Below are 20,824 nucleotides of genomic sequence, written 5' to 3'. Positions count from 1 at the left end.
TTTGGGTCCGATCACTAAGCCAGTTATGAATCCACCTAACAGTTGCCTTGTCCATTCCATACTTAATCATTTTTTCAATAAGGATTGTATGAGAGACTTTGTCAAATGCTTTGCTGAAGTCAAGATATACTATATCTACAGCATTTCCTTGATCCACCCAATCAGTGATACCGTCATAGAAGGAAATTAAGTTAGTCTGACATGACTTATTAGTTACAAACCCATGCTGACTCTGTTTAATCACTTCATTCTTATCCAGGTATTGACATACATGTTGTTTAATAATTTGTTCAAAGATCTTTCCTGGTATAGAAGTCAGACTCACCGGCCTATAGTTACCTGGGTCCACCTTCTTCCCCTTTTTGAAGATAGGAACAACATTTGCTCTTCTCCAGTCTTCTGGCACTTCTCCTGTTCTCCAAGAATTTTCAAAGATTATAGAGAGGGGTTCAAAAATTTCTTCTGCTATCTCCTTCAGTACTCTGGGGTGTAATTCATCTGGACCTGATGTTCCATTCACAATGGAACATCACATCAATCCTACCGGGATTATGGTGTGGGGAAGTATAATTTACTGTAGCTGGACACATTTAGCTTTTAATCAGGGTGCACATTGATTTGTTTGTGAAAGCAGTGGTAGGGCCATTTCTCTAAAGTGTTCCAGAAGCCGTAATTCAACATAACACCAGGCCTCCTGTTGCTTGCGCTACTGTGAGTGGTGAAAACGTGCTACCATGGAAGAATCTATGGACTTGTCTCCCATTAGGCACATCTGGAATGTGATTGGTCGGAAATTGCAAAGGGAGCTTCCAGCAGCAGATTTTGATGATTTGTGTGTTCAAGTGCATTTAGCGCAGCAGAACATTCTTCAGTCAACTATTAATAACTTTGTTGATACCAGTCAAGGAGTGTTAGTGCGTGTATTTCTGTGATTGGTGCTCATACTTCCATTTTTTTTTTATCACTTGTTTTTCATTAAAATGTCTACCCAAACTGTGATTTCCATAACTCCACGACATTTCCTTCTTGGTGTTGCAATTTCTACGTTCAGAAGTGTATAGAAGAAGACAATATAAAAACAATATATAACCATAACCGACTTTATACTTTGGGGATCTCTAAGTACTGAAACATAGTTCTAGTAATTAAGGCGAACAAAGCTAAAGCAACCACCTGAAATAACCGTACATTGTGCTAAACGCAGGCAACAATTTCTGTTTACGAGAGCATACTGGGTATAAAGACTGTAGTGAACAGAATGACTAGCACACATTCATTAGAATGTTATCATTTTTACTTTATCTGTAAAATTATTGAAAAATGTATGGTATTTCCATTATAACTATTATAGTAGGTTACTGTTATGTTGCTATTGCATCACCTTGTTATTTGCATCCTGCTGATCTACATTGTTGTTGTTAAATGGCTCCAAGGTACAAATGGAAGACGTTTGCATCTCTCCAGAGACCAGATTTTTTAAAGACATTTCTGCTGAACCAAGAGTCTTCACAATTGGTGGATCATGACGAAGCTCAACTAGATATTCTTTTTTCTTCTTATTCTTTCCGTCTGTTTTACTTCCCTATAACAATATAAATATAGTTCTAAAATGATATCCAAAAACATTTTTTTTTTTTTTATAATTTTTTGCTGATATTTACAGATCAACATTTCTGAGTACCCACAAACATTGGTACAACCCTCACGACCTGCTCACCCTCTCGATTTTGGCAGGACTGCCAACTATTTTATGTGTATGCTAGCCCTCTGACGCTCTTCAACATGTAATGAAAAAAAGACTTTGGCATTCTGAATTTGAAAGCTTGATCCATGTGTTCTGATGGGAGGTACCCCAAAACAGGGATGTGCCCTAAAAATATATTATAGGCTATGAGGACAGCAAGGTTATGCTTTTCCACAGGTTTCGCGCTAAAGAAGTAGTACACTGTAACCAATCTTACCCTGGAGCCACTTTTGACCCTCTCATTTTCCTTATCCTTTCCACCAACATTTTTGTCAAGTTTTGATACTGCAGCAATCTCCTCTGGATCTTTGGGCCATGAGAGGGTCTAATGGAAAGATGGATTTGTGCATGAATACCAATACCACAGAATTAACACAATTCATTGATCCTTTAGCATTGTGTTTGTCTGCACTAACATTTTTGCTATTTAATGGCAAATATAAAATGGCAACCGGCCTATCAAGAATGTTTCATATATATTGCTAAAATAATTCCATTAAAAAAAACCCAAAACTCTGCAATATAAATTTACGTGATACAGCAGCCCATTTTCTCTCTATGTTAATTATCTCATAATGTTATTGTTGGCCGATATAGAAAATTAACATTAAGCGTGTAAATACAGATCTCATTGCAGCCATTGCGTCCCTCAGCAGTAGTAACACCGCGTATGCAGCATGCACGATTTGCCTCCGATAATTAGATGTCATTAGTCAATTCATGTCTAAGATCCGTGAAAAAAAATGGGACCGCACTTGGATGATATCTTTGCGCTGTCCGATTTTCACGGACAGACATAATGGAGAAGCTTTTTTCCCCCACCTCCATGAAAACTATATCCCACTCCGATCAAACTGTGATCAGAATCCAATTAGCATAATTGGACCGGTTTTATCAGATGAAAAGAAAACGTATGTCTCCACCTGCTTTCATGATTATGTGAAATGACCCTTTGAAGTGGGGAATTCTGGGTTGTTGTTTTTTCTTCCTAGGCCTAGGAAGTTCTAAAATGGGGGGGATCTCATCAAATTAAGTCTGCCACAACATCAGCATACCTGTTGATTGCCATTGACTATTTGGTCTGCAGTAATGGATCATTTTATTGCTTTACTGGATAGGCAGAAAAATTGCAATACTAATTCTATAAAGCAAAGATCAGAATCTGTGTCATGTATTTTTTATTCCTACTGACCGAATTCAGTTGTGAAATTAATGATTTAGAAATGTCAGTGTACTTGCAACACATATTACAGGTGCATCTCACAAAATTAGAATATCAAAAGCTTAATTTATTTCAGTTCTTCAATACAAAAGTAAAACTCATTATATAACGTCATTACAAACAGAGTGAATCATTTCAAGTGTTTATTTCTGTTAATGTTGATGATTATGGCTTACAGCCAATGAAAACCCAAAAGTCATTATCTCAGTAAATTAGAATACTTTATAACACCAGCTTGAAAAAATGATTTTAAAATCTGAAATGTTGGCCTACTAAAATGTATGTTCAGTAAATGCACTCAATACTTGGTCGGGGAATCTTTGGCATTAATTACTGCATCAATGCAGTATGGCATGGAGACGATCAGCCTGTGGCACTGCTGAGGTGTTATGGAAGCCCAGGTTCCATTGATAGCAGCCTTCAGCTCATCTGCATTGTTGGTTCTGGTGTCTCTCATCTTCTTTTTAACAATACCCCATAGATTCTTTATGGGGTTAAGGTCAGGCGAGTTTCCTGGCCAATCAAGCACAGAGATACTGTTGCTTTTGGCAGTGTGGACAGGTGCCAAGTCCTGCTGGAGAATGAAATGTCCATCTCCAAAAAGCTTGTCGGTAGAGGGAAGCATGAAGTGCTCTAAAATTTCCTGGTAGACAGCTGCGCTGACTTTGGTCTTGATAAAACAAAATGGACCTACAGCAGCAGATGACATGGCTCCCCAAACCATCACCGATTGTGAAAACTTCACACCAGACCTCAAGCAGCTTGGATTGTGTGCCTCTCCACTCTTCCTCCAGACTCTGGGACCTTGATTTCCAAGGTCCAGTGTGAAGTATCCACAATCAATGATGGTTTCGGAAGCCATGTCATCTGCTGGTGAAGGTCCACTGGTTTTTATCAAGACCAAAGTCAGCGCAGCCATCTACCAGGAAATTTCAGAGCACTTCATGTTTCCCTCTGCCGACAAGCTTTTTGGAGATGACATTTCATTCTCCAGCAGGACTTGGCACCTGTCCACACTGCCAAAAGTACCAATTACTGGTTTAAAAACAAGAGTATCACTGTGCTTGATAGGCTAGCAAACTCACCTAACCTTAATTGTCAAGAGGAAGATGAGAGACACCAGACCCAAGAATGCAGATGAGCTGCAGGCTGCTATCAAAGCAACCTGGGCTTCCATAACACCTCAGCAGTGCCACAGGCTGATAGACTCCATGCCACACCGCATTGATGCAGTAATTGATGCCAAAAGAGCCCCGACCAAGTATTGAGTGCATTTACAGAACATACATTTCAGCAGGCCAACATTTCAGATTTTAAAATCTTTTTTTCAAGCTGTTATAAAGAATTCTAATTTACTGAGATAATGACTTTTGGGTTTTCATTGGCTGTAAGCCATAGTCCTCAACATTAACAGAAATAAACACTTGAAATAGATCACTCTGTTTGTAATGAGTCTATCTAAGGCTTGTTTCACATTAGTGTTCTTGTGTGCAGTGTTTGCAGTGCATCCATGCGCCCCTATCTTTAACATGGGGGCGCATGGTCTTGGGTTTGCACACGTCTGTATGCGTTTTCGTGCGCATGCGTTTTTTAGTCGTGTGCGCCTTTGCACTCCAGACACAACATGTTGCATTTTTGGGTGTGCCGAAATTTGTCAAAAAAACGCATGTGCATGCTTGCGCAGGGAATGCGACAAAAAACGCATTACAGTCTATGGGAACGCAGGCGTGCGCATGGAAATACACATGCCTGCGTTTTGATTAACAAGCGTTTTTGTCGTAAAATTGTAGACACTGGGTTTACCCATAAAGAACGAAAGCGCCTAAAAAACGCAAATGCATGCAAAAACGCATGATGCCTTTTTTGCATGCGTTACTATTGCACACGATGCGCTGCGCACAAAAGCGCTAATGTGAAACCAGCCTTATATATGCGGTTCACTTTTTGTATTGAAGAACTGAAATAAATTAACTTTTTGATGATATTCTAATTTTGTGAGATGCACCTGTATGTGCTAGACTAGGCCTTGCAGAAAGAAATATTGTCTCCTATATGCTAACGACTGTATATGATAAAGGACCACGTGACAGTGTACAGTACCTTTTCCTCTATGATGGTTACATTCATTCCACAGAGAAAAAAAGACTTTAATGACAATAAATCGGATGATGTGTGTTCCTTCACATACTCATATTCTATAGTTTCATTCCAAACTGATCCAGTGGTTTTGTAGAGACCTGGGACAGAATATTGAATTAGAAGACACATGGAAGGAGATGTAAAATAAAAAAATTGCACCAGCTAAATAAGAAAATAAATAAAAACTCAGTAATACACGATTGCGGAACAGGCTGGCCATCATGAATGTTGAATAAGTCAGATTTACTGGGATAAATTGCCAGAATTCTGGATCAGGCCTCATTCAGATGTCAGTTGCTTGGAGTTACAAGAAACTGGACCAATTTCCATCAATATTTTCATTGATGAAAAAAAAAAAAAAGTTTCTCCACTTTGACCGATCAGTCAGTGAAGAACAGATCGCACACAAATGTCATCTGAGTGCTTTCTGATTTTTTCACTGATCCATAGAATTTAATTGCAGAGTGTGATCCAACACTTGTGTGGCGCCCCTGAGGCTCAGTCACCACAGAGGTACTGCACCTCCTCCTGAGGTGTGGTTCCCCACCATCAAGATAAGTTGGTGGCTCCTGACCACGCTCCAACACTCGCACCCCACACAACACAGTAGTTCAGCAAAGCCACATTGTGGCTCCCTGCTTGGAGTGCAGCAGAGCACGTTTGGTGGCTCCCTGCTTGGAACACGAAACGTGCTGGGAGGCGGGTGGAGTTGAGAATACATAAGAGAGCGGGAATGTTTAGGATTACAGGTCAGTCTGGGAGAGGAAGCCACTCAGAGGAGTGAGGAAAGAAGATCCCTGAGAGAGGGATGGAGGAAGGAGGTGCTGCAGCAGACCTCAGTGACCTGGGTCTGCTGGCACGGGAAAGGAAAGAAGGAGAAAGACATTGAACTGAAACCTGATCTTCCATAAGAGAGATTATTACGGAACGAAGCAGTAAAAGGGAACAGAGGACGTGGGTTAGGAGAGAACCCTGCCTAGAAGTTCTAAGCGCAAGGCCGGGGCCCGATCCCCGAGATTGTATGGATGCTAATGGTCCTGCAGCAGACACCAGTGGAGTAGTGGGCTGTAAATGCACTACTCCCATCTAAGACTTGGGGGCACAACAGCAACTTGGATAGTGAGCAGGGACTCAGGAGTAAGGAGTCCCCGAAGCAGGCTACAGCTGTCTGCCGTACAAGTAGAGTTCTTGGGAACATCTGTCAGGAGGAACTCCAGTGTAACTCAGTACTAGGAGATCTTCACAATTAAAGGCCCTATAAGAGGAGACGTTCAGAAAGGTACATGTTGGCAGAGCGTTGGAAGGGAGCATTCCATCTGACCTGGAGGTTGATTGAGCCTCTGACCAGGAGGACACAGTACGGAGGCAGGCACCTGTGTGTACTACAGACTGTGAGTAAAGCTTTGGAACTACAAGCCCTGGTGTCCTTGATTCTTGCATTAGCACACCCAGCACTGCTACATCTGGGTACCAGCTTCAACACTGCTTGTGCCTCTCCTCTAACTCCACATCTACACTGCCCTGGGACTACAGCTTCACCTGTGGGGAGCTTCACCATCTTGGCTGCAACACACCACCAGCCCCAGAGGATCTGCAAGCAGCGTCGGCTTAACATCTCACTTGCCAAACACCACAGGTGGCGTCACGAACTATTCCATTCACTACATTCTACCATTCAAACTCCCCCTATTAATTGGGCGCCCAGGGCCACGGACCTGGTCCCCGCTGCTGTGACACATCCCGCCGACACTGGCCCGGTACCGAGTACCCCACAGCCCTGGGAGGGCGACCCACTTGGATCAATATCGGACAGGTCTCCACATTTTTGCATGGATCACTCAGTCTGCAAAAAAATCACAGACATGTGAACAAGCCCACAGACTGCCATAGGTAAGGGTGCTATCTGTGAAGAAAGAAAGGATTGCAGCTCATATGTGAAAAACTGATGTGTATGAATGAGGTGTTAAATGGATTGTCTGCTACTGGACAACAATATTTAATACAGTGGGTACTCACTTTCTGCAGTGGTGCCATTTGAAGCTACTCCGATGCCGTTATTCACTGCAGGTCATGTGATATTGTGAGCTACGGTCGATTAGCGGTTTTGGAGACCTGTGACAGCAATGTTATGTGATCTGCCAGGAATCGCAGTGTCGACATTGCTGGAACGGCGCCACTTCAGGTGATGAGTGCACATTGTTTAAATTTTAAGTAGAGACCTGAAATGATTACCCAGGGTTGTACAGTAGTGGACAACTCCATTTATTATCACATTTACTCAATCCTTCTCATCCTAATGAGGAATCAATTTGGTTTGTTAAAAGATTGTGTGAAAGAGATTGGGGTAGATTTTTCAGAGGAGCAGTGGACTAAGGCCTTCTTTCATATATACAGACTACTTACAGCATTTAGGGCACAAGAAGAAAAACTACAAAATCATCACTAGATGGAACAAATATCCAGTGGATCATTATTGAGTTTATTATCCCTCAGTCTCCAAAAAGTGATTGAGATACAAAAATGCAGATGACGTCATGCTCCATATCGGGTGGGAATGTCCTTCATTCTGTCAACCTGGCAAAGTTGGCTTATGTTTAAAGATTCTACTGAATTTCCTTCAGTGCTACCGATCTGATTTATTGATAACTGAATATACTTTTGAAATTCAAATTCATCCCCTCCACCACCTCCCTCCCCTGGTCTCCCTTCATCTTGTTCTTCTTTCGTCCTTATTCCTCCTCTTTTTCTCTTTTTTAATACTACTTCATGGATAATATTTTGAATATTTGAGTTCTCATTATATAACGTTATATCACTACTCTGGTAGGATGTAACATTATACAAGATCTTGTAGACTGTCACTATTTTTGCAGTTATGATTACATTTCTTTTTCTTTTCTGGTTGTTGTATAACTCACTTCAATAAATAAAATTTATTAAAAAAATACATGATTGACACACAGGGGCCTTTTTTGTGTCTGTCTTGATGAAAAGTATGCTGGAGTAAGATGCGCCAAATTAAGAAGCGTACGCCTCTCAATGAATTTGACACATCTTTCAGCTATTATGCAAACTGATTAGCAAACTGCATGAGACATACAAGATATTTTTGGGGATATACAGGGGAGTTAGGGGTTTATATATGGACTGCGGTAATAGACCAGTTAAAGGTGGTTGCTTTAGTTTACACTTGGAAAACTTGGTCATAGGTTCCCTTTAATTCGGATTAAGACATAGATATAGGCAGATGAGTTCTAAGTGTAAGAAATGCAAAACCGAATTATAGAAGAAACAGACAAGTTATAGGCAAATTGCACATTTACAATAAATAATACTGCTGGAACAGTTTTTTGTCACTTCAGTAAAACTGTCTATAAATACAGCACTGTGCACCCACAGACATTGCCGTTTTTCACACTGTCACACAGAATAAGTTACCGGTGTGAAGGTTCAGTGGGTTGCGTCGTACTTGCCCTTCCGTGGTCATCTGCTGCAGATGGTTGCACATATAAGGCTGCAAATAAAATGAACACACCCAGTAAGTTATACAAACATGAATTTTCACATAGACTAAAATATACTAATATAATCAACTATATATAAGTAATACCAACACAGAATAATACGCAATAAGCTTTTTTTGCATTTCAATAGCTTTTGAGATTCGTGTAATTTAACACAGATTTGTGTCATACTTCCATATCTCACAAATCCTTTACATCACATGATAATTCCCTGTGGTTTGCATATATTCGTTTTTTGGTTGCTGCAACATTATGTACTGTTTTTATGCACTTTATACAATATGGATTTTTTTGATATGCACCTTCTTTCCAGCACTTTGTTGCATCACCTCTGTATATCTGTTCAATAAATATTTTTATTCATACTAAGGACCACAATCTCAGTTCTCCCCTTTTTTCTTTTTGTCTTTGATACTATACTATCATTTCTTTCACTAGGGTTTATGGGCACTAAAATGTCCTTATATTACTATACATTGAATATACAGTGCACATAATATGTACCCCATTTTGTCTTTGCTTTCGTCTTAAGTAATACCAACAGTGCGCCTCCTTTCTTTGCTATATTATAACCTTTTTTGGACCTTTTGTCAATCTGCTGCAATATTCGGTACATTTACTGATGTTCATGTAAAAGTGTCTTATCCGCTATTCTGTTTGCCTATAATTTGTGTGAAGAAATATATATATAAAACAGAAAGTGAAATTTCAAGCAAGGCTTTTTCAAGTATATGGCATTAGCCAATCAGGTTTTAGTTCATTTTACAGTAAGCGCAATATCTAGTGAGATCCTCTTCTCTGAGACGTATTAAGGCCTCATTCACACGTCCATTTTGCATCAATTTTTTTCATGGATACAAGTGTCCATTATAATTTATGGTGCTAGACACATGTCCGTTTTTTTCTGGCAGCACAGATGAAAATGGTCAATACAAGTCTATGGGTCCATGAAAAACACGTACAGCAAGGATCACGTAAGCGTGACAGGGGGGGGTTAGGGGAGGGTTTTCTTAAGTTTCTAAGGGGAGATTTTCTTGTATTACTAAAAATGTAAGAAAAGTAACATTGCTGATATATTTATACATGCCTATGTATGTATTGTTGTCCTTATTTTCTTCAATAAAAACTATTTTATTAAAAAAAAACAAAAAACACGTACAGCACACGGATGCCATCCATGGGTTGTATGTATTTAAAGCATCACTCCAGCATTTTGGGTTTTTATTTAGCACTTGAATGGTGCAACAAACGCACGTTCCCTGCCCCTAATATTATACTAACCAGCTTCCGTCTTAGTGTGGAGGGTGTGCTTGATAAAAAAAAAAAAAATGAGGGTAAAGTGGGAACCATTGGATGTAATTAAGCATCTTATATGAGAGGGGGCACAAGGTCCCCGTGTGCTTTCTGTGAGGAAGCTTTGGCTGTCACCATACCGATAATGGTGGGCTCTGAGTGCCACTTTTGTGAAAGAGGGCATTGGATGTGGCTAGAGACCATCTCTCAGAGCTGAATGTAGCTCTCAAGGTAAAGGTTGGGGACCACTGCTCTAATGCATGAATCAGTGTGACCACCTTAAGTGCAAGTTGGGGATTCTCATAGTAACTTCAATAATGACATTTAGGAGTTTACCTGGTTCTGTGTCAGGTCACTGCTGGGCTGATCCTCAATGACTTCATAACATACAGAATAAGTGACTGTAGTTATCGGATAGTCCCCAGAGAGCTGCTGCTCAGTGTGTGGATTTGGAATACCTTGTACTTTTCCTATACGCACAGAAAACTTTGCTTTATTCTCTAGCACTTCTGCAAATAAAAAAATATTTCTACTAAGATATCATTATATTGTTAGAACAGAATTAGGATATATTTTATTTTATGTAATACATTTAAATATATTTTTCATTAAGAAAAGAATAGCTTAGTTACTCACCGATAACGGTGTTTCTCGGAACCCATGACAGCACCACGGAGAGAGGGGGTTCGCCCATCAAGGACAGGAACCTACAGATAAAAAGGCGGCACCTCTCCTCCGCCCCCCAGTTGGTGACAGAGCATCAGAGGGTCTCCCGGTTAGTTAGCAACAAAAGTATATGCATAACGTTAGAATATTGCATATTATGGAGAAGCCCGTGTCTAACAAAAAACACTCTACACACATTAAACCGTGCTCACCGCACACGTGAAGGGGGGAATAAGCGGGTGCTGTCATGGGTTCCGAGAAACACTGTTATCGGTGAGTAACTAAGCTATTCTCTCTCACCCATGACAGCACCACGGAGAGAATTTCAGAGATTGGTAGCTTAGGGAGGGACCATCGCCTGAAGGACCCTTCTCCCGAAGGTTAGGTCAGACGCAGAGGCTAGATCTAGTCGATAGTGCCTGAAAAAGGTCGAAGGTGATGACCAGGTGGCCGCCTTACAGATCTGTTCTATCGATACCTCTGATTTTTCTGCCCATGAGGTCGCCATTGACCTTGTAGAATGAGCTTTTAAACCCTCCGGGATGGTATTCCCACTGGATGAGTATGCCAGGGCAATCGCATCCCTTATCCACCTTGCTAAGGTACTCTTGGATGCTTTGAGTCCCTTCCGAGGCCCCTGGAAACACACAAAGAGAGACCCTTCCTTCCTATATTCCTTGGTTGCCTCTAAGTATCGAACTAGGCACCTCTTCACATCTAGGGTGTGAAATCTCTCCTTTCCCCTATTCTTAGGGTTTGGGCAGAAGGAAGGAAGGAAGGACTACCTCTTGGGACGTATGAAAATGTGTCGCCACCTTGGGTAGGTACGCCGGGTCAAGTTTCAGTATGACTATCGTCTAGGATTTTAGTGAACGGGAGTATTGCTGACAAAGCCTGAATATCGCTCACTCTGCGAGCAGATGTTAGGGCCACTAGAAGTACCGTCTTTAATGATAGGATTTTTAGGGGTACCGACTGGATGGGTTCAAATGGGGCCCCCGTTAGTGCAGATGACACTAGGTTTAGATCCCATGATGGTAATTTCTGGGTGATTATTGGTCTAGACCTGGCTGCGGCTCTCATGAACCGTGCTACCCAAGGGTTGCCTGCCACGTCTTGGTTATAAAGGGCACCTAGAGCCGCTATCTGTACCTTCAACGTACTGGTCGCCAACCCCTGTTCTAGCCCCTTTTGCAAAAACCTCAAGAATTTTTTCAACCTGAACTCCATCCTGAACCCTTGCCCCGGAGCTGGACAGAAATTATCTCCAAGTTCTCCCGTAGGCCCTGGTTGTTATTGGCTTCCTACTTTTTTGTAGAGTGGAGATCAGGTTTTCTGAGAACCCCCTCCCCCTTAGCAGTGTCCTTTCAAATTCCATGCTGTTAAATGGAGGTTCACTGCTCGAGGGTGTAGCACAGGACCTTGGGAGAGAAGGTCGGGGAGATCCGGTAGAACCCAGGGGTCGGTTACTGATAGTATTCTCAGCCAGGAGAACCAGGTTCATTTTGGCCAGAACGGGGCTATTAGTATCATTCTTGCCCAGTCTTCTCTGACTTTCCTTATGACCGCCGGGATGAGAATGGACGGCGGAAAGGCATACATTAGGCCCTGTGTCCACGGGAGCATAAATGCATCCAGGGCCCGGGGGTTTCCCCTGGGGTTTAAGGAACAGAAAGCTTTTACTTTCTTGTTTCTGTAGTCGGCAAACAGATCCATGTCCCGGGGTTCCCCACATTTTTACAATCTGTAGAAAAATGGACTGTTTTAGAACCCACTCCCCTTGATGTAGCTGGGTGCAACTCAGGAAGTCCGCTCTCTGGTTTTCTGCCCCTCGTATGTGTAGTGCAGAGAGGGATAGTAGGTTTTCCTCGGCTAACGTGAATATTTTGGAGGACGGATTCATTAGTGTTCGGGACCTGGTTCCCCCCTGATGGTTTATATAGGCCACAGTCACCCGATTGTCCGAAAATATCCGGACATGATGGCCCCGTAGTACCGGCAGGAAGTGTGTTAGGGCATAGTGTACTGCTAATAGTTCTTTTTGGTTCAAGGATGCTTCTAGTTCCTGAACTCCCCATTCCCCCTGAGCCACTCTGTTGCTCATATGTGCTCCCCATCCCTTGGGACTGGCATCCGTGGTGATTACGTGTGTGATTTTTATCACCCAGGGAACCCCTTTGGATAGGTTGTCTCTGTTCCCCCACCAAGCTAGGGAATGAATAGTTTTGGAGTCTAGTTTGACGTGACCCTCCAAGTGACCTACTAATGCCGACTGGTTGGCCAATACATCCCATTGGAGATCTCTTGTATGTATCTGTGCCCACTGGACCGCTGGCAGACAGGCGGAGAGGGACCCTAACAGGGACATTGCTTTCCTTAATGTCATGGAAGGGTTCTGCATTGCTCTTGCTACCACCTGAACAATCTTTTCTTTTTTGTGGTCTGGGAGGTAACACTCCTGGGTGTTTGAGTCCAGTGTCAGGCCTAGGAACTCCTGAACTTGTTTGGGCTCCAGCCTTGATTTTTTTAGGTTTAGAAGCCAGCCCAGATTTTGTAGAGTGTCTATCACTCTGTCTCTCTGTTCCCGGCATCTTTGGGCGGAGTTGCTCGCAAATAAAAAGTCGTCCAGATATGGGACTATTAGAATATCTTGTTCTCTCAGGTGCGCCATCATCTCTGCCACTAGCTTCGTGAAAACTCGAGGGGCTACAGAAATTCCAAATGGCAGGGCCCTGTATTGGAACTCTCTTACTTCGCCTCCTATGGAGACCGCCGGTCTGAGGTATTTCCGGGAGTCCTTGCGGATGGGGACATGATAATACGCATCACTGAGGTCTAATACTATCATGAAGCAATGTGGGGAGAGAATTTTGACAGTTGACTTGATTGACTACATTTTAAATTTTTCGTTTTGGACATAATTGTTCAGTCTCTTTAGATTTATTATTGTCCGGAAGGTACCGTCCGGTTTGGTTACTAGAAAGAGAGGCGAGTAGAACCCTCTGCCTTTCTCCCGTGGGGGAACCTCCTGGAGGACTCTTTTGTTCAATAGACTTAAGACCTCTTTTTCGAGGGCTTCTTGTTCCGTTATCGATGATCTTAGTGGAGTTACCACGTATTTTTGAGGGGGGAGAGAGAAAGTCTATCCTTAGCCCTGATCCTATCTGATTTAATAACCAAGGGTTGCTCGATATTCTCCTCCGGGCTGGTAGAAAAAAAACTTAGTCTCCCTCCCACCCTGGGCAAACAATCACTTGGGTTTTTTTTTTGTCTCGGGACGGGTTACCGAAGAAGAACCCCCTGTCCCTTCTCCTGTCATCCCATTTTTGCTCTCTCGGTGGTCTCCTCTGAAAAAACTTTTTGTTTCGAAAGGACCTCTTAAAGCCAGTAGGGCCCTCGTTTGGGAATCCCTTATTTTTATCCCCTGCCTTTTAGAGGATGTCATCCAATGTTTCACCGAATAGGAATTTCCCTTCACAAGGGATGGCGCATAGCTTCATCTTAGTCTGTAAGTCCCCTGGCCAGCATTTAAGCCACAGCATTCTACGGGCTGCGTTTGACAGGGCTGCCGCTTTGGAGGACAACCTAACTGAGTCAGCTGATGAGTCGGCTAAGAAAGACGCCGCTCCTCTTATGACTGGAATGGATTCCAGGATCTTCTCCCTAGGTGTACCTTCCCTTATTTGCCTCTCTAATCGGTCCACCCATACCATGAGGACTCTGGAGGTACAAGTTGCCGCTATTGCTGGCCTAAGGTTTCCTCCTGCTGACTCCCAAGTGCCTTTGAGGAAGGTGTCAGCTTTTTTATCTAACGGGTCCTTTAGAGTACCCATATCCTCAAAGGGGAGAGCAAATTTCTTCGAGGCTTTAGCAACCGCCACAGCTAGCTTGGGGGCTTTGTCCCAGGACGTGGATGCTTCCTCGTCAAATGGGTATTTCCTTTTAAGAGAGGGAACCGTGGAGTTTTTCCTATCTGATCTCTCCCATTCTTTTTTTATCAGGCCCTGTATGTTCTCGTTTAATGGGAATACTCTCTGTCTCTTCTGGCCCAGTCCCCCGAACATTATGTCCTGGACTGATCTGTCGGGCCGAGGGTCTGCTACCCCCATGGTAGATCTTACTGCCTTTACGAACATATCTACCTCATCCAGGGGGAAACAATGACGACCCTCTGTCTCTTCATCCGAGGATGACGAGTCGGTGTCTCAAGTATGGGAGGTAATTTCCCCTGACGTTGAGGCCTCTGACTGGGAGCCTACTACTGTGCCCCTCTTTTTCCCCCTCCCTTTTTGTTTTAGGGATGAAAGGGCGCTCTGAAACTCCGAACGGATTACTGCTCTTAGATCTGAGGCGTAATCCGGGGTTTCCTCACAGAGAACCTCCTGTATGCAGGAGTCGCAGAGTTTTTTATCCCAGGAAGCTGGTAGCGGGTTTTTACAGGTGGGGAATTCCCTGTTCTTTGTTTTTTTTCTTCTTTCCTTAATAAGGGAAAGAAGTCTATTACAATGAGGAACATTCACGTAGCTCCACAAGAAGAAGAAAGTTCGTTCGGCACACCGGCATAAATGAAAAAAACTTTATTAGGCTAATATGCCATATTAAAATGCGAAAAACACCAGACACGTTTCTGGTGCACAAAGGCACCCTTAGTCATAGGTAAATAAAAATAATATGGATAGAAAAATATATACAGGTTACAAACCAATCACAAAGCTTGCAATTAATTACAAAAAGTGGCAACACATGAAAGAAAGAGTGAGCGGTTCCTTGCAATGATACAGATCACTCCAGGATTGAAGTTCCCAAGGAAAAAAAAAAAAAATTACAATAATATAAATGGATATATCTAAAAGTAACTAGATGTGTATTTCCTGAAGGAAGTACAGATAGTGGTTTGAAATGGTGCCCGGGCTGCCCCTTTAAGAGACTTGCCTGCTGTCCCTGCAAGACTTTCAACTCAGGATCCGTTTTAACTGTATGTGCCTCTCAGGGGCCACTTTGGTCTCAGGGTCTGATTTGGTGGGTGGGGCCCCTAAGGATCTGATTCCTTGGCCTGGGCTCCTCAGGGCTTGAATTGTTGGCTGGGATCCCTCAGGCTCCTATTTTGTGGGTGTGGCCCCTCAGGGTCCGATTTTGTGGGTGTGGCCTGTCAGGGTCTGATTTTGCAGGTGTGGCCCCTCTGGGTCCGATTTTGTGGGTGGGCCCCTCTGGGTCCAATTTTTTGAGTGGGGCCCCTCAGGGTCCGATTCTGTGGCCGGATCCCCTCAGGGTCCGATTTTGTGGGTGGGGACCCTCAGGGTCCGATTTTGTGGCCGGGGCCCCTCAGGGTCCAATTTTGTGGGTGGGGCCCTTCAGGGCCCGATTTTGTGGCCGGGGCTCCTCAGGGTCCGATTTTGTGGTTGGGGCCCCTCAGGTTCCGATTTTGTAGGTGGGGCCACTCTTTGTCTGATTTGGTAGGCGGGGCCCCTCGGTCTGAATTTCTGGCCGGGGCCCCTCAGGGTCCGATTTTGTGGTTGGGACCCCTTAGGGTCCGATTTTGTGGCCGGGGCCCCTCAGGGTCCGATTTTGTGGCCGGGGCCCCTCAAGGTCCGATTTTGTGACCGGGGCCCATCAGGGTCCGATTTTGTGGCCGAGGCCCCTCAGGGTCTGATTTTGTGGCCGGGGCCCCTCGGTCCGATTTTGTGGGTGGGGCCCCTTAGGGTCTGATATTGTGGGCGGAACCCCTCTGTGTCCAATTTGGTGGGCGGGACCACTCGGGGGCCGATTTGGTGGGCGGGGCCACTCGGGGGCCGATTTGGTGGGCGGGGCCACTCAGGGGCCGATTTGGTGGGCGGGGCCACTCGGGGGCCGATTTGGTGGGCGGGGCCACTCGGGGGCCGATTTGGTGGGCGGGGCCACTCGGGGGCCGATTTGGTGGGCGGGGCCACTCGGGGGCCGATTTGGTGGGCGGGGCCACTCGGGGGCCGATTTGGTGGGCGGGGCCACTCGGGGGCCGATTTGGTGGGCGGGGCCACTCGGGGGCCGATTTGGTGGGTGGGGCCTCTCAGGGTTCGATTTGGTGGACGAGGCTACTCTGGGTCCGATTTGCTGGGCGGGGCCACTCTGGGTCTGATTTGGTGAGCGGAGCCCTTTAACAATCACTTTGGCGCGTCAGCCCTTTAAGAGCTAGTTTGGCTCACTGGGCTTCTTCTAAATCCACTTTGGCGCACATTCTCTCTCAGGGGCATGTGTCATGTGATGAAGCTAGATTTGCATTTGTGCTGTGGGTTTCGCTTTAAGAGCTGATATTATGTGCCAGAAGCTCTGTCCTGGGGGCGTCATGTGACGTTCGTAGGCGTTGACATAGTAAATGGGTGTGCCTGCGCATATCAATGAGCTTTACTGCCATTTGAATTGCCTCAGGGCACATTTTAAGTTGCCCATTGAAAAGCATTGAGACATGCATTCCAATGAGAGGAAAAAAAATTTTCAAACGCAAATTGCGCAAAAACTACAAATCCGATCGACACGAAAAATACTTAGCACACCTCTCGTGGACGCTGGCTTCGAAACGACACCTCAACGAAGTCTGTGCGTGTAGCGGTTTGGGCCGCATTAATTGCGGAAATCAACTGAAAAAAAAGAAAAAGTTAGCAGCGTTCGGATTACAACATTAATACTAGATGTGTATTTCCTGAAGAAAGTACAGATAGTGGTTTGAAATGGTGCCCGGGCTGCCCCTTTAAGAGAGACTTGCATGCTGCCCCTGCAAGACTTTCAACTCAGGATCCGTTTTAATTGTGAGTGCCTCTCAGGGGCCACTTTGGCCTCAGGGTCTGATTTGGTGGGTGGGGCTCCTCAGGATCTGATTCCTTGGCCTGGGCTCCTCAGGGCTTCAATTGTTGGCTGGGATCCCTCAGGCTCCTATTTTGTGGGTGTGGCCCCTCAGGGTCCGATTGTGTGGGTGGGGCCCCTCAGGGTCCGATTGTGTGGGTGGGGCCCCTCAGGGTCCGATTGTGTGGGTGGGGCCCCTCAGGGTCCGATTTTGTGGTTGGGGCCCCTCAGGGTCCGATTTTGTGGTTGGGGCCCCTCAGGGTCCGTTTTTGTGGTTGGGGCCCCTCAGGGTCCGTTTTTGTGGTTGGGGCCCCTCAGGGTCCGTTTTTGTGGGTTGGGCCCCTTAGGGTCCGATTTTGTGGGTGGGGCCCATCAGGGTCCGAATTTGTGTCCGGGGCCCATAAGGGTCCGATTTTGTGGTTGGGTCCTTTGAGAATCCGATTTGGTGGGCAGGGCCCCATCAGGGTCCGATTTGGTGGGCGGGGCCCCATCAGGGTCCGATTTGGTGGGCGGGGCCCCATCAGGGTCCGATTTGGTGGGCGGGGCCCCACCAGGGTCTGATTTGGTGGGCGGGGCCCCACCAGGGTCCGATTTGGTGGGCGGGGCCCCACCAGGGTCCGATTTGGTGGGCGTGGCCCCACCAGGGTCCGATTTGGTGGGCGGGGCCCCACCAGGGTCCGATTTGGTGGGTGGGGCCCTTCAGGGTCCAATTTGGTGGGCGGGGCCCCTCAGGATACGATTTGATGGGCGGGGCCCCTCAGGGTCCGATTAGGTGGGCGGGGCCCCTCTGGGTTCAATTTGGTGGGCGGGGCCCTTCGGGGTTCGATTTGGTGGCCGGGGCCCCACAGAGTTCGATTTGGTGGGCGGGGCCACTCTAGGTCCGATTTGGAGTCTGGGGTCACTCAGCTTTCGATTTGGCGCGCTGGCCCTTTAAGACTCATTTTGGTGCGCCGGCCCTTTATGAATCACTTTGGCGCGTCGGACCATTAAGAGCCAGTTTGGCGCACTGGGCTGCTATATCCACTTTGGCGCACATTCTCTCTCAGGAGCATGCGTCATGTGATGAAGCTAGATTTGCATTTGTGCTTTGGCTTTCGCTTTAAGAGCTATTATCTGCAAGAAACTCTGTCCTGCTGGGGTCATGTAAAGTTCGTAGGCGTTGGTATAGTAACTGGGTCTGCCAGCGCATATCAATGAGCTTAACTGCCATTTGAACCGCCTCACGACTGCCCAGTGTATTCCTATGGCAAAATTTTCCCATTGAAATGCATTGAGACAATGCATTCCAATGACTTGAACATTATTTTTCAAATGCAAATTGCACAAAAACTATAAATCCGATCGACACGAAAAATACTTAGCACACCACTCGTGGACGCTGGCTTCAAAACGATGCCTCAACGGAGTCAGTGCGTGTAGCGGTTCGGGCCACATTAATTGCGGAAATCAACTGAATAGTAATAATAATACTAGATGTGTATTTCCTGAAGGAAGTACAGATAGTGGTTTGAAATGGTGCCCGGGCTGCCCCTTTAAGAGAGACTTGCCTGCTGCCCCTGCAAGACTTTCAACTCAGGATCAGTTTTAACTGTGGGTGCCTCTCAGGGGACACTTTGGCCTCAGGGTCTGATTTGATGGGTGGGGACCCTCAGGAACCGATTGGGTGGCCTGGGCTCCTCAGGGCTTGAATTGCTGGCCGGGATCCCTCAGGGTCTCATTTTGTGGGTGTGGCCCCTCAAGTCCGATTTTGTGAGTGGGGCCCCTCAGGGTCCGATTTTGTGGCCGGGGCCCATCAGGGTCCAATTTTGTGGATGGGGCCCCTCAGGGTCCCATTTTGTGGGTGGGGCACCTCAGGGTCCAATTTTGTGGCCGGGCCCCATAGGGTTCGATTTTGTGGCCGGGGCCCCTCAGGGTCCGATTTTGTGGCCGGGGTCCCTCAGGGTCTGATTTTGTGAGTGGGGCCCCTCAGGGTCTGATTTTGTGAGTGGGGCCCCTCAGGGTCCGATTTTGTGGCCGGGGCCCATCAGGGTCCAATTTTGTGGCCGGGGCCCATCAGGGTCCAATTTTGTGGCCGGGGCCCATCAGGGTCCAATTTTGTGGCCGGGGCCCATCAGGGTCCAATTTTGTGGCCGGGGCCCATCAGGGTCCAATTTTGTGGATGGGGCCCCTCAGGGTCCCATTTTGTGGGTGGGGCACCTCAGGGTCCAATTTTGTGGCCGGGCCCCATAGGGTTCGATTTTGTGGCCGGGGCCCCTCAGGGTCCGATTTTGTGGCCGGGGCCCCTCAGGCTCCTATTTTGTGGGTGTGGCCCCTCAGGGTCCGATTTTGTGGGTGTGGCCTGTCAGGGTCTGATTTTGCAGGTGTGGCCCCTCTGGGTCCGATTTTGTGGGTGGGCCCCTCTGGGTCCAATTTTTTGAGTGGGGCCCCTCAGGGTCCGATTCTGTGGCCGGATCCCCTCAGGGTCCGATTTTGTGGGTGGGGACCCTCAGGGTCCGATTTTGTGGCCGGGGCCCCTCAGGGTCCAATTTTGTGGGTGGGGCCCTTCAGGGCCCGATTTTGTGGCCGGGGCTCCTCAGGGTCCGATTTTGTGGTTGGGGCCCCTCAGGTTCCGATTTTGTAGGTGGGGCCACTCTTTGTCTGATTTGGTAGGCGGGGCCCCTCGGTCTGAATTTCTGGCCGGGGCCCCTCAGGGTCCGATTTTGTGGTTGGGACCCCTTAGGGTCCGATTTTGTGGCCGGGGCCCCTCAGGGTCCGATTTTGTGGCCGGGGCCCCTCAAGGTCCGATTTTGTGACCGGGGCCCATCAGGGTCCGATTTTGTGGCCGAGGCCCCTCAGGGTCTGATTTTGTGGCCGGGGCCCCTCGGTCCGATTTTGTGGGTGGGGCCCCTTAGGGTCTGATATTGTGGGCGGAACCCCTCTGTGTCCAATTTGGTGGGCGGGACCACTCGGGGGCCGATTTGGTGGGCGGGGCCACTCGGGGGCCGATTTGGTGGGCGGGGCCACTCGGGGGCCGATTTGGTGGGCGGGGCCACTCGGGGGCCGATTTGGTGGGCGGGGCCACTCGGGGGCCGATTTGGTGGGCGGGGCCACTCGGGGGCCGATTTGGTGGGCGGGGCCACTCGGGGGCCGATTTGGTGGGCGGGGCCACTCGGGGGCCGATTTGGTGGGCGGGGCCACTCGGGGGCCGATTTGGTGGGCGGGGCCACTCGGGGGCCGATTTGGTGGGTGGGGCCTCTCAGGGTTCGATTTGGTGGACGAGGCTACTCTGGGTCCGATTTGCTGGGCGGGGCCACTCTGGGTCTGATTTGGTGAGCGGAGCCCTTTAACAATCACTTTGGCGCGTCAGCCCTTTAAGAGCTAGTTTGGCTCACTGGGCTTCTTCTAAATCCACTTTGGCGCACATTCTCTCTCAGGGGCATGTGT

The 20,824-nt window shown here is 46.8% G+C and overlaps 1 protein-coding gene across 1 annotated transcript in view; it reads right to left on the bottom strand.

Annotated features, from left to right (window-relative positions):
• The window catches only part of LRRC43 (leucine rich repeat containing 43), a 72,435-nt gene that overhangs the window by 13,793 nt on the left and 37,818 nt on the right, over positions 1-20,824 (bottom strand). Inside the window, exons 6-10 of the mRNA XM_073586004.1 lie at positions 10,259-10,431; positions 8,544-8,619; positions 5,067-5,203; positions 1,962-2,069; positions 1,382-1,582 (exon numbers count right to left, since the gene is read on the bottom strand). Of these exons, the coding sequence (XP_073442105.1) occupies positions 1,382-1,582; positions 1,962-2,069; positions 5,067-5,203; positions 8,544-8,619; positions 10,259-10,431 (695 nt within the window). The remainder of the gene's footprint in view (positions 1-1,381; positions 1,583-1,961; positions 2,070-5,066; positions 5,204-8,543; positions 8,620-10,258; positions 10,432-20,824) is intronic.

The sequence above is a fragment of the Dendrobates tinctorius genome, unplaced genomic scaffold, assembly GCF_039654945.1.
Source record: "Dendrobates tinctorius isolate UK_male_01 unplaced genomic scaffold, ASM3965494v1 ptg000090l, whole genome shotgun sequence".
In the NCBI taxonomy this organism is placed as follows: Eukaryota; Metazoa; Chordata; class Amphibia; order Anura; family Dendrobatidae; genus Dendrobates; species Dendrobates tinctorius.
The sequence above is the reverse complement of the archived record's forward strand: the minus strand, read 5'-3'. Positions and strand labels throughout refer to the sequence as shown.